Source organism: Fusarium vanettenii, assembly GCF_000151355.1.
Source record: "Fusarium vanettenii 77-13-4 chromosome 9 genomic scaffold NECHAsca_6_chr9_2_0, whole genome shotgun sequence".
Classification (NCBI taxonomy): domain Eukaryota; kingdom Fungi; phylum Ascomycota; class Sordariomycetes; order Hypocreales; family Nectriaceae; genus Fusarium; species Fusarium vanettenii.
This window is the reverse complement of record NW_003315877.1, coordinates 406,881-419,459: the sequence shown is the minus strand read 5'-3', so window position 1 is coordinate 419,459 and position 12,579 is coordinate 406,881. Positions and strand designations below refer to the sequence as shown.

Below are 12,579 nucleotides of genomic sequence, written 5' to 3'. Positions count from 1 at the left end.
GCGCTTATCGCAGTTTGTGCGAATTCCTCGCTCGTCTCCCTCAGCTGACTGTGCCGTGGATTGGGTCGAATAAAGAGACGTTCAGCGCTTCTTTAATTACTGCCGAGGTTGGATTCCGCAGATATAAAGTCCCCGCAGAGGCCGGATGAAACATTCAAGCTCGAATTCCAGAGCTCTCTTTTCTTGCAAAGCCGAGGGTATTTCGCCATCTGGCAGCCACCTAGTTCCCGCGCATGCAAATCAGATGTCTCGGTGGCCTTCAGAGACACTGCGGAGTCCGAGTTCCTTCCAAAACCGGCTTGCGACGAGGTCTCGGTAGCATCGTGACGTGCTAGATATCTTGAGCATTTGGAAGATGCCGTCAAGTTTGAGGCGTGCGATGGTCACGTGAGAGCGTGGTTAGATCGTGAAAATGCCCTGGTCATACGACGCGGTTGGTGCTGACCGACATTGAATGTCAACAGTGAAGCATTGCTCCACGCTGAAAAGACTTGAGAGGTCAAAAGTTTCCATGTGAATAAAAGCCACCGATCTCAATATTTTCACTGGTCTTGCCTCCTGAAATATGTCTCACAGAACTTGTCACCGACGTCAACGTCTTGAAGGCCGTTTGAAGTGAGACGCGACAAGAAACGGGATTATCCCGATAAGGCTTAACCCCGCTCAGATAGGCTTGGCGCGAACAGCTCGTCCCGAAATATCCATCGCCGTGACGACAGGAAGAACATAATGCACGGGCCAGCCCGCGGCCCGGACATCAGCACCGCGCTTCTGGGCCAAGCTGACAGAGCTTCCCTCCCTGCGCTAAGGCGCCTAAAATAATGTCGTGCCTGGGCGTCGCCGCCGCATAAATAAACAAACAAAATCTCATCTCAAGCAAAGAGTGGAGATTCCAAGGCGGCACACCAATCATAATCTCTGTTGTCAGCGACCTCTCGGCGGCCCAAGGCTCCTACACCGTTGCCCGTTGCCCGTTGCACGGCTACGGGTCTTGGATGCTTTTACCCAGATCCAACTTCTCGGGGCGCCTTTATTATCATGCCCTCGCCTCAACTTGTCTTGTCTATAATCTCTTCCTCACCATCCGGTCAAGCACCTCTTTTGGATCCTCTCCCTGGTCAACTAACCGGTCGCCGATCTAGACGGTAGACTTCATCGTCCCATCCGAGTCAAACCTACCCTGTCTAATCTCCCGGTCCAAGCCCCTTGGGTGCCCGAGCCCCTAATCTCGCGAACAGCCGCCGGACCCAAGCTACTACCTTTCTTCTTTCCTCTCAAGGAAAAAACAACAAACCACGACTTGTTTCGCTCAGCTTGACTGCAGTTCAATCATCAGCTCGTGGTTGAGGCGGCCTTACAGCAACGCGATTGTCGACTTGCGAAGTAGCTGATATCAAAGTTCAGTTCAAGCAAGGGAGAACAATCGCCCGCATTATCTGAACTTTATCACCATTCGAGAAACAGTACTGCATCTTACATGAACTCTCGACGCGCCAGAAGCAACTCCAACGACCGTCGGCTTCTTTGGCTCTAGAAGCTTGGCTCAATCAACAACACCAAGCGCGTGTAAATCACGCCGAACCATTTCCCGCATATATCCAACATCCTCTTTTTTAATCATCAACATGGACGCCAGGGTATGTTTTGATGCTCATGATTTTGCCCTTTGCTCCGCAGCCAGTTGGGTGTGGTGACTCAACAGCCACTCTCCCTTGCATACCAATGCAGGTCTGGGCAGCTTATGTGAGTTCCGTGCTAACGTTGCACCTCGATAGCCGTTCCGCCCAAGAGGCAACGAAAACGCACCCGATCTTCACCAACGGCACAAGTCAACCGGAAACCTGGCCACGATGGCCTCGGCGGTAGCAGGCGGCCTTCGCGGTCCCGCTAAGCGAGCTGCGTTTGGCGACGTCACGAACCTCAGCAAACAGACCGGCCACACACGCGACGAGAACAAAATCAAGATTCACACTTCCAACGGCACTACCCAAGGCCACGTAGCTGTTGCCATCAACAAGGAAAACGTCAACTACAGCAAGGGCGCATTTTCGCATCCAGCGCAAAGGCCCAGCTCCCACGCACTCACTTCTAGGCCTGCTCTCGAGAATAAGGCTTCCGACGCAAACAAGAAGCTCGGGCGCGGCGCCCAGGAGGCTGCGGGTCAAGGCTACACCAAGAAGTCCGTTCATGTAGTGTCCAAGGCTTCAACACTGTCATCGGCTCAAAACGCACCCGCCCTTCAGCCCCGTCACCACAAGAGTCAGCCCCAGCTCAAACAAAAACAACAACCCAACCTCCGACGCACTCAAAGCAAGCAGCTCGAAAAGGTCGTGCCTAAGCCCGATGCTGTCGAGACGGGTTACAAGAACACAAACACTGTGTCAATGCCCCTCCAAGAAGAATATCCTTACGATCACGCCGCCTACCTTGATTCTCTTTACCTCCCTATCGAAACTGGTGTTGACCTAGACGCGCTGCAGAAGGAAGAATTCCACGAGGCTGCCACCAAGCTTCCTGAGATCACCGAGGAAGAGCCTGTGGTTCCTGTCCTGTCTGAGGGTCCTGCCCCTGCCATGTCAGAGGCCGAGGAGTGCTGGGACGAAGAAGAAGAGGATTTTGACGACCAAGACCAAGCATACACAACGGCGCATTCTTTCCGTTCCCGCGATCTTACCGCTGGAGGAGCTACGACAATAGTGCCGCCGCGAGTGACTGCCCGCGTACAGCGTGAACTAGAAGAAGCTCGTGAAGAGGTCGAGCGCAACCGCACTGACGACGAGATCGAAGAGGAGCTTTGGGACGTCAGCATGGTTGCAGAGTACGGCGAGGAGATCTTCGAGTACATGCGGGAGCTGGAGGTACGTGACAAGGATTCGCGTCGCGAAGCGAACGAGCTAACCAATTGTGTAGATGAAGATGCTCCCCGACCCTCACTACATGGACATTCAGACAGAGATTCAGTGGTCAATGCGATCAGTCCTTATGGACTGGCTCGTGCAGGTGCACACTCGATTTTGCCTGCTTCCCGAGACCCTGTTCCTCACCGTCAACTACATCGATCGCTTCCTTTCTTCCAAGATCGTGTCAATCGGCAAGCTTCAGCTGGTCGGTGCCACCGCTATCTTCGTGGCCGCCAAGTATGAAGAGATTAACAGTCCATCGCTTGACGAGATTGTGTACATGGTCGACAATGGATATTCTGCCGAGGAGGTTCTCAAGGCGGAGCGATTCATGCTCAGCATGCTGAGCTTCGAGCTGGGCTGGCCCGGTCCGATGAGCTTCTTGCGACGTGTGAGCAAGGCTGACGACTATGACCTTGACACGCGAACTCTCGCCAAGTACTTCCTGGAGTTGACCATCATGGACGAGCGGTTCGTTGCCACACCGCCAAGCTTCCTCGCCGCCGGAGCGCACTGCCTTTCTCGACTCATTCTTAAGAAGGGTGACTGGGTAAGCTGAGATTGTCTCTCATACCGGAAGCTAAAGCTAACATGCAATTAGACTAAGCAGCATGTCCATTACTCGGGGTACACCTGGAGTCAGCTGAAGCCGTTGGTCACCATGATCATTGAGTGCTGTGATCAGCCTCACTTGCACCACGCGACAGTCTTTACGAAATACACAGACCGGCGGTACAAGGAGGCATCTTTGATGGTGCAAGCAGCCCTGGAGGCGGGATTTGCCCTCCCTCACCAGCTGCACCCCGTCCGAAGGGAACAGCCGCATGAAGCCTATCACGATAGCAGCGATGATTTGCAGTACAATCCTCACGGCCATCTCGTCCCTATCGAAGGATGAATATCGGCTACGGGGGAGAGGTCGGCACGTTGCGGTTGAGTACGGTAATGTGCACTGCAATGTGTGAGCAGCGTTCTGCATGGCGTCTGCACGACCTTATCGCGGCTCTTGTTCTCGATCCCATGGCAGCGATTGTGCCTCGGCGCAAACGTCGGCGTTGATGTTGAGAAAGTGTCGCAATTGCCGTTGCTTCGGCCGCTGTTTCTTGTTGTTGCCATTCGGCGCTCACCGTCGGAGCGATGCCGGCCCGGGTTCGTCTTGACCGTCCACGCCTCGAGACCCGGGCCGGGAAGCGGAGCCTTGACGACACTCTCCCCCAGCTTTGACAAGCCCCATTCCCCAGCCTTGGTCGCTCTCGGGCGTTTTTGTTTTTGCGTTAATCTCCTTCTCGGAGAAGGTGGTTCTTCTTGACAGCGACTTTTTAATAATATCAGGCTGGGGCTGGGCATGATTCGCGACACCAACAACACGGAAGAGGAAGACGATCCACAAGCTCCCCGACCTGACCCACCTTGGCTTCTCCCATGCCTACCGTTAGCCCTGTCTCAACCCCGGACTCTCGGGAATGTAAGGGAGAAAGGCTGGGTGAGACGGCGAGGGGAGAGGGATCGAGGGAATCTTTATGAAAGGACAACACTGTATAACGACTCTGGATGACTGTTACGAGTGCCACGACTTGCGATCTTTGCGTTTAGTCACTTTTTTCTTTTTCTTTTTTTTACTACATACCTACCGGTTGGCTGGTTTAATATGCTTCGGAATTCGGCGTTGCGGGAGAGGGACCTGTCCTCCCACACCCACACTGCAAGGTGTCGCAGAGTTGCAGCAGCATGTGGGAGATGACACTGGTGACCCGGGAGATGGACCATGGATCATGGATCGGGGGAGGGAAGGCGGCGGCGCATGGAATGATTGTGTTAAGGGACCGTGGGGGTGAAATCGGTTTTTTTTTGAGTGGTGGCCTTGGCTCTGCGTCCCCGGAAAAGGCGGGTGACAACAAGAAGCAGCAGCACACACGCACAAGGACCGCGATAGATGGGATCAACTAGGCTTGAGATCATGGTTGGTGAAGGGGCAGGTTGGCCGTCGTGATCTCGACCGATTTGGTCACCACCACCAAAAAAGACCGGAAAACACCAAACCACTGGTCTGGTCTGGCGCCCAGGTTGCATTTACAACATACGTAATTTAGACTCACTAGAGGGCCCTGGACGCGTGTATGATATCTAATCCTCAATTCTACTGCTGAATGAGCACAATCCTGCCTTGAACGTCTTATTGATGGTGTTGTGGCGTTTCAATGGCTGACTGCTATCTACAGATTGATATCATCGGAGACCTTGTCTCACATGGCCATGTCGAGATGGCACATCATCCCGCACACCACAACGCTCGCTCAGCTTTCTGAAGGCGGGCGTCAAGGATGGCCCGCATTGTAGGAGCCGGCCGGTTCCCTCCACTCTTTACTCGGCTGTGAAACCCGACCCGACGGTGAGAGATGGAGAGTCTGTAAGAGGTCGAGGCCATGTTACCGGTCCGATCTCGAACAAGAAAAAAACGTTGCTTTTTCCCAATCTATCGTACCTGTTCCATCTCGCAGATTTATGCTACCATCCCACGAGATTATATGTGTGTATCACGTCTTGACCACGATCTGATTAATAAAAACAAGGTCAGTTCTCAAAAGAGCCTCCCCCCTTCGACCCCGGGAAAGCTCCTCCAAACCCCGAGATTTCCCCACAAAGGAGATTCTCGTAAGCCATTGTCATGGCTGCGCACGTACTCTCTGATTGATTGCGCACGAGCTTTCTTCGCGTGGGTTGGTGGCCACAGGGGTTTGATGGGTGAAGATCTGATTCCAGGGGTGGGCAAGCAAAAAGATTCGCTAGCCGGGAATTTCCGGCACTCCGGACGGCCAAGGGGCCCCGGAGGTACTCGGCGCAAGTAGACTTGTGTACCTTTCTTCCTCTGACCCTGCGTACATACGTGACGCTAAACTCCCCGCAAAAAAAGGCAGAGAGGAACGACCAAAAGGTGAGAGAAAGCTGGTGTGGATACGGCAGGGCAAAAAAAGACCGCGGCCGGCAGGACCTGTGATAGGTGCGCGAGCGGTACTCCCGGTACTTGCGAGCTTGTACCGGGTCTACAAAGCACGGGGTGGTTACAGTCAAAATGACGGGAGCCCACGGTGAGAGTCGGCCTTCTCTCGCTTTTCACCTTGGATGGAAATGGTGAAAGCGAGGCACCTCGTGACCTGGGGGAGATCCATATTTGTCTGAAATGACCAGGTCGCCAGATGCCGCTAGAAAATCCCAACTAGGACATGTGACGTGTGGGAGATGGGCGCGGACAAGAAACTCGACTATCTTTCTGGAAACATGGGCATCGACATAACCCACGCCAAGCACAGACGACAAGCAAAACCCTCCGCGCCCCCGGATCTGGAGAACGGGAGCGAGGGAAAGGTGAGGGAGCAGAGCAGAGCAGAGGAATGGGGAAGGGGATCACCGTTGGCCGACTGCTCCACGCTTCTCTCTCGCTCGCAATCTACATGGCAATGCGCTACGGCCCAGCGGAACCGCGACAGTACAGCAAGCACCAGCACCATTTTTGACGCCCATGGGGATTGCTCCATATCCGCACGTCAGAAGGTCAAGGCTGGGGGACCCGGAGGGGTCGAGGACCCTGTCTCAGCCGCGCAAGTCCCATAGTAGGTAGTTCCGGACTTTGGTGTCGATTCGAGCAGAATATTTCTTCTTTTTCACTCAAGCTGTGCGACGTCGAGAGCTGCGCGACAAGGAGACTGGCAGCATGCGAGAGAGGTGGTTAGGTGCCGCTGCGGAAACGCGCCAGCAAATAAACGGCCTGGACCTTACTGAATGAAGCAGTAGGCGCTCCTCCGAACTCCGGCTGGGCGGGTCCGTCCCTTGGGGTCCGTCCCCACTCTGCGTATGCCACCCCGGGTCGGAGGGGGGTCGAGGGGTGGGAGGTATTCCCGGTGCTGAGGAAGACGAGACTTGGAGTTGGGCAGGAGACCAGTCCCGTCCAGTGGAGGGGTTTCATCTCGGTCTGGATCTGCTAGATCTGTGTGTATTCCGGACCGCGCGCTGCAGAGCCCGTATGCGGGTGATTTGAGTGGTTGATATTGGACTGTGGGTTAGCCTTTTTTTGAGGCTCAAGGTACGGGAGCAGCCTCCTTCTTCCTGCTGGGCTACGTACCCAGGTGCCGCCGGGATGTGCAAGCCAAGAGAGGTCCACTGCAAGATGAGATGTGCCAGTGTACACCCTTTTGCGTTTGGACATGTACCACAAGGTACCACCGCATCTTGCGTGCGTTGTCAGTTCACAGTTCCAGTGGGTGCCCTCAGAGACGGGCTGGTCTCCCTTTTGCACGTGGAGATGGCTTGGGGTTAAGTGAGGGCGGTCCCTGAGTGATGCCATGGTGGATGGTGACCTCCTGTCGACGCCGCGTGTCATGTACGGCGTGGTCATTGTCTCGAAAGGGGCAACTCCTACACAGAGGAAGCAATATTAAAAAAAGGGCCAATTCTCTTGCCGGTCGGCCAGACCCTCAATATCTCTCGAGAAAAGAAAGGAAAACCAGAGAAAACTGCGCGCCTCCAGCGGTTCAACTTATGTCCGTCCGCTGGTCCGGTGTTCGCTGACCGCCCACGCCCCACGTCTCCTTCCATCTCACTCGAACCCGGGCGGGCAGGTCGTCCGCGCTTCCAGCTTCCAGCTTCAGCGGCGGCGTTCGAGTTTACTGGAGGTTAGGTCCCCCAGTGGCAGCTGCAGCGAAGCGTGGGCGGGCAGTCCAGTCCACGGACGGGGACGGGGACAGGCAGGCGACACCGAAGGTACTTGGTCCCATGTACCTTTGTACCCCCGTACCCCCGTGCCTTTCCATCGTTCCTTCCACCTCCCACACCCCCGGACCAACCACCGGCCTGATAGCAAATTTATGCCAAAATCTTGCTGGTCCTCCTCCATCGTCGAAATTCCCAATTGACGCATCTCGTTCCTCTTCTTCCTCTTCCCCTTCGCTACATCGAATTGTCTCCGACATCCTCCCCCTGCCGCTGACTTTCGACTGTCAAGGGAATCATAATCCCCTTTCTCTTTCCTCTTTTCTTTCCTGCTTTGTGTGCGCTTTGCGTCGTGCTATAGAGAATTCCCTCTTTGAAGCCGGTTCTCGGACCATCCGCCTCACAGCGAAATCGAAACCGTCCTCCTTAGACCCTAAAGGAAGAACCCCCCTGGTCCTGACCTTTTGTTTATCGGTCCGCCTTGTCCGACTCTTCAATTGCTAGATACGCGATTCGAATCCTCTCGATACCCCATCCTTTACCCCTCCGATCGAATCATATACAACCATGTCCAAGCTCGCCGTGGCCACTGAGGCCGTCAAGGAGACCCTCGTTGGGACGCACGAGCCTGAGCAGCTCTCGGCCCACTCCAAGGCGCGCTTCATCAAGCATGCTGTCAAGGATGCCGAGAGTGGTGACCTCTTCCTGGGCCCGGATGAGTTCATCAACGCCGTTGCGCCCAAGGGCGAGGATTTCGTGAGTCACCACCACCCTCGCCAGCCTGGGCTTCTTTGAGGTCTGGATGTTTGCTTCTTGGGTTTGGCTAACCTCCAAATAGCACAAGATCTCCCGCGACCAGTACTCCATCCTCTTCAGCGTTGCTGACGCCAAGGGAGCCGGCAAGGTGAGCCTGGCCGACTGGGGTGTCTTTGAGAACCTCCTCAACAAGCCCGATGCCGAGTACCAGATCGCCTTCCGCCTCTTCGATGTTGAGCGAACCGGCTCTGTCAAGTATGACGACTTCCGCACCCTGTACGAGCTCAACAAGGGCCCCGAGAACATTGCCTTCGACTGGGACTCAGACTGGGCCAAGATCTACATTGGCAACAAGAAGCACCGCCACCCTCTCGACTACCAGCAATTCTCCCAGATGCTCCGCGGCCTCCAGGGCGAGCGCGTCCGACAAGCCTTCCACCAGCTCGACAAGGACGGTGATGGCTTTATCAACGGCGAGGAGTTTGAGCGCATCATCCGAGAGACTGCCCGTCACAAGCTGTCTGACCACATCCTCGACAACCTCCACACCCTGTGCAACCTCTCAATCAGTGCCAAGATCTCTTATGCCAATGTGCGCGCCTTCCAGAATGTCATTGGCGGTATGGATCTCGTAGAGCTCATCCTGCGCCGAGCCATCGACAAGAGCGGCGACGGCAAGATCACCCGCCCCGAGTTCCTCAACGAGGCCGCCAAGCTCACCCGCTTCTCTCTCTTCACTCCCATGGAGGCCGACATTCTCTTCCACTTTGCTGGTCTCGATGAGCCTTCTGGCCGTCTCGGTCTTTCCGACTTCGCCAAGGTCCTGGACCCCTCATGGCGCAACCCCATTTATGACGCCGTTGAGGCTACCAAGGCCAGGTTTGCTAAGGGCAGTATCCTGTTCGGAGTTCTGAGCTCAGCCTATAGCTTTGCCCTCGGTAGTGTTGCTGGTGCCTTTGGTGCCTTCATGGTGTACCCCATTGATTTGGTCAAGACCCGACTCCAGAACCAGCGAAGTGCCCAGCCCGGCCAGCGGCTGTACAAGAACTCGATCGACTGCTTCCAGAAGGTTATCCGTAACGAGGGTGTTCGTGGCCTCTACTCGGGTGTCCTGCCCCAGCTGGTCGGTGTCGCTCCCGAGAAGGCCATCAAGCTGACGGTCAACGACCTGGCCCGAAAGTTTTTCACTGACAAGAACGGCCACATTCCCCTGTGGGCCGAGATGGTTGCTGGTGGTTCCGCTGGTGGTTGCCAAGTTGTGAGTTTCATCCTGTGACATGAGCGTTATGAATGTTGGCTGACCAGTTTCTCAAGGTCTTCACCAACCCTCTCGAGATCGTCAAGATTCGTCTCCAGGTCCAGGGCGAGGTTGCCAAGACTGTCGAGGGCACCCCCAAGCGATCGGCCATGTGGATTGTGCGCAACCTGGGTCTCGTCGGTCTGTACAAGGGTGCTTCGGCTTGTCTGCTCCGTGATGTTCCCTTCTCGGCCATCTACTTCCCCACATACAGCCACCTGAAGAAGGACTTCTTCGGCGAGTCTCCCACCAACAAGCTCGGCGTCATGCAGCTCCTGACTGCTGGTGCCATCGCCGGTATGCCCGCTGCGTACCTGACGACTCCCTGCGACGTCATCAAGACCCGACTTCAGGTCGAGGCCCGCAAGGGCGAGGCGACATACAACGGCCTGCGACACGCTGCCAAGACCATCTGGAAGGAGGAGGGCTTCACTGCCTTCTTCAAGGGTGGCCCCGCTCGTATCTTCCGATCTTCACCTCAGTTCGGTTTCACTCTTGCCGCGTATGAGTTCCTCCACACGATGCTGCCCATGCCTGGCAGCCAGCCCGAGAAGATTCCCACTGGTCTGGAGGCTGCTTCCAAGGGCAGCCTGGACACTAGTCCTTATGGCCGCAGCCGCAACGCCCTCAAGGTCATCCTCGACCTGGATGAGGACTTTGGCAAGGTGAAGCTGCCCAATGAGAAGGGCTGGCGATCGCTGCCCAAGATCATGGGCGGTGGTGGTTCTCAGTAAAGAGACGAAATGATGAAGAAAAATGACCGAAAAATAACAAAGGAAAAAATAAAAGGTCGAGACCAAGGTGAAGGTCAAGGTCAAGAAGGAGATGCAGAAACCAAGTCGAGGAGATCCAAGGTATCTTGTCGGTGGCTGCTCGGCTATTGCGCCTCCAACGGCCAAGGCTCGGGCTTCAATGTCCGACCCCAGGCCATGCCGCCCCGTTCGGTTCATGGATTGGACCCGCGGCTATCGTTGGTTGGTGTTCGGCAACGTGGAGACCCCAGACCGGGGTATCCGAGGGAAGAGAACCTTTCCATCCTTTTTTGATATATTTTCTTGGATTCTTCTAGAAAAGACAAGACAAGACGAAGGAAAGAAAGAAAGAAAGAAGGGAGGATATTCAATCGAGGGAATCGACCGAATAAACTGGCGAGAGCGGAACACACAAAAATACAACTGATATCCGAGTCCCCTGGCAGAGCGGGCGAGGGGGAGCGTCTGCTACTTTTGCATCAGACTCGGCGTTCTGGGGCATTTAAAGGGCATGATGGGTGTCTTTTTTTTTTCTTTTCTCTTTCTCTGTTTCCCTTGTTGTTTATTACACTTGTTATGTGTTATTGTGACTATATCTCTGCGCGATTCTGTAGAAAATGATGAAGAAGTTTACATGTTAGAGTTGGGGATCTTGTGTGATCTGATGTACGTGACTATGCAATACTAAGCTTTTTGTTGAATCTTTTGCTTCATACTTTGTTGAGACAATTGTTTGATCGACACCAATTGAAGCTGTACAAGTTGATGTGTGTCTTAGACACTTGAGCAGTTGGTATCGCTTCGGCTATTGAACACCGACGGCCAAACTAGATCTACCTGCTCGGAGATAGCATCCGTTATCAATGGCCACGTTGACAAGACAGATATCTGTTCCCGCTATCCCTCATGTAGCGTGCGCTTTTACAATACTAGAGACCGACAGCCAGGTGGTAGGTCTGGCGAGGATTAGAGGACGATCGACGACCGCCATGTGAGGTGAGATGGGGTTGAGAGCGATGGGCTTGGCTTCAAATTTTGGATTGATCTAGACTACTTCTCTCCGTCTTCTAACTTTCCCTGTAGCCTGTGTCTGCAAGAGCGAGCTCAAACAGAGCAAATGATTCCCCCAACACCATCCCACTTGGTTATCATCATTGCCCAGGGCACTCCTCAGCATTGACAACTCCACTTTCATTCTCACAGAACCAAAGGGAGTGTTGGGCACAGTAGCAAAGAACGCAGTTCCACTCGATTCCATCTCTGAAATGTCATCCGATGTGGTGACTGGTCTTAGGTCGTACCCATAGTCGCAGCAAGGCTCCCCAGGCGAGTAATCTCCGGCTATTGGTGTAAAGACGGAGCAAGTCGGGGACGTATTTGTAACCCTCATCTACCTCTCCGCTCATTGGGTGAGGACTGTCGGGCAAAGAGGTGATGGGGTTCGGTTGAGATCCGGGCCCTCAAAGTAGAGGCGAAGGCAGGGTGGGGGATACCAGTGACGAAGACTGGAGTGCAACGTCCCTGGTGAGTCGAAGTAGAGACCAAGCCAAGATTAAGAGGTCAGTGGTGATACTTGCCCTGGAACTTGAGATCAGGTTGAATGGCTTGAGTCTCGAAGTTGGTGGCTGTAGTGAAGACTTGGGTAGCAAAGTCTTCTGAAACCTTGAAGGACTGAGGCTCGGGATGGCTGTCTTTGGGGGCTCTAGTCAAACCTAGCTCCAGTCAGGCTTCGTTTTCGAGCTGCAACTCCAAGAGTTACATGGTTGATCTAGTGTCTTTGTGAAACTCGAGCACTTCTCTTCCCACGAAGAAGAGAGAGTGTCAAGCTCAGTTGCAAAGAACACCCTCTTCAACACAAGATGTGCTGCGTCAGACCCAGCTCCGTCAAAGAAAAAAAAAAAACCGCGACGACTCTGAATCGTCTAGTGAAAGTTCCGGATATGGGTTTCTGCGCTGCGATGCAACCAAAGCCGGAGACCAAGTGCTTAGACACAAGTTCTACCGGTTGTTGTGAGGTTGCTAAATTGTGTGCTTCCTGGAAAACCAGGATGCCAGGCATGGTTGGCATCGAGCACCAGTCACCGACATAATGTCGGCAAGTATGGGATGGAACCACCCTTGGGATCCCTTCGTCATGCTACACTGATAGAGCCAGCGAGCAAGTTGGGTC

At 54.4% G+C, this 12,579-nt stretch overlaps 2 protein-coding genes across 2 annotated transcripts; both read left to right on the top strand.

Annotated features, from left to right (window-relative positions):
• Positions 1–1,091: 1,091 nt before the first annotated feature.
• Positions 1,092–3,798, top strand: NECHADRAFT_105272 (uncharacterized protein; the record flags this gene model as incomplete). The annotated part of the gene is made up of 4 exons (XM_003050333.1): positions 1,092–1,637; positions 1,776–2,858; positions 2,911–3,450; positions 3,502–3,798. The coding sequence occupies exons 1-4, from the start codon at positions 1,626–1,628 to the stop codon at positions 3,796–3,798; spliced, it is 1,932 nt and encodes a 643-aa protein (XP_003050379.1). The 5' UTR covers positions 1,092–1,625.
• Positions 3,799–8,171: 4,373 nt separating this feature from the next.
• NECHADRAFT_96130 (uncharacterized protein) lies at positions 8,172–10,391 on the top strand (the record flags this gene model as incomplete). Its single annotated transcript, XM_003050332.1, has 3 exons — positions 8,172–8,360; positions 8,443–9,618; positions 9,675–10,391. 3 exons carry the CDS (start codon positions 8,172–8,174, stop codon positions 10,389–10,391), a joined length of 2,082 nt encoding a protein of 693 aa, XP_003050378.1.
• Positions 10,392–12,579: the final 2,188 nt, after the last annotated feature.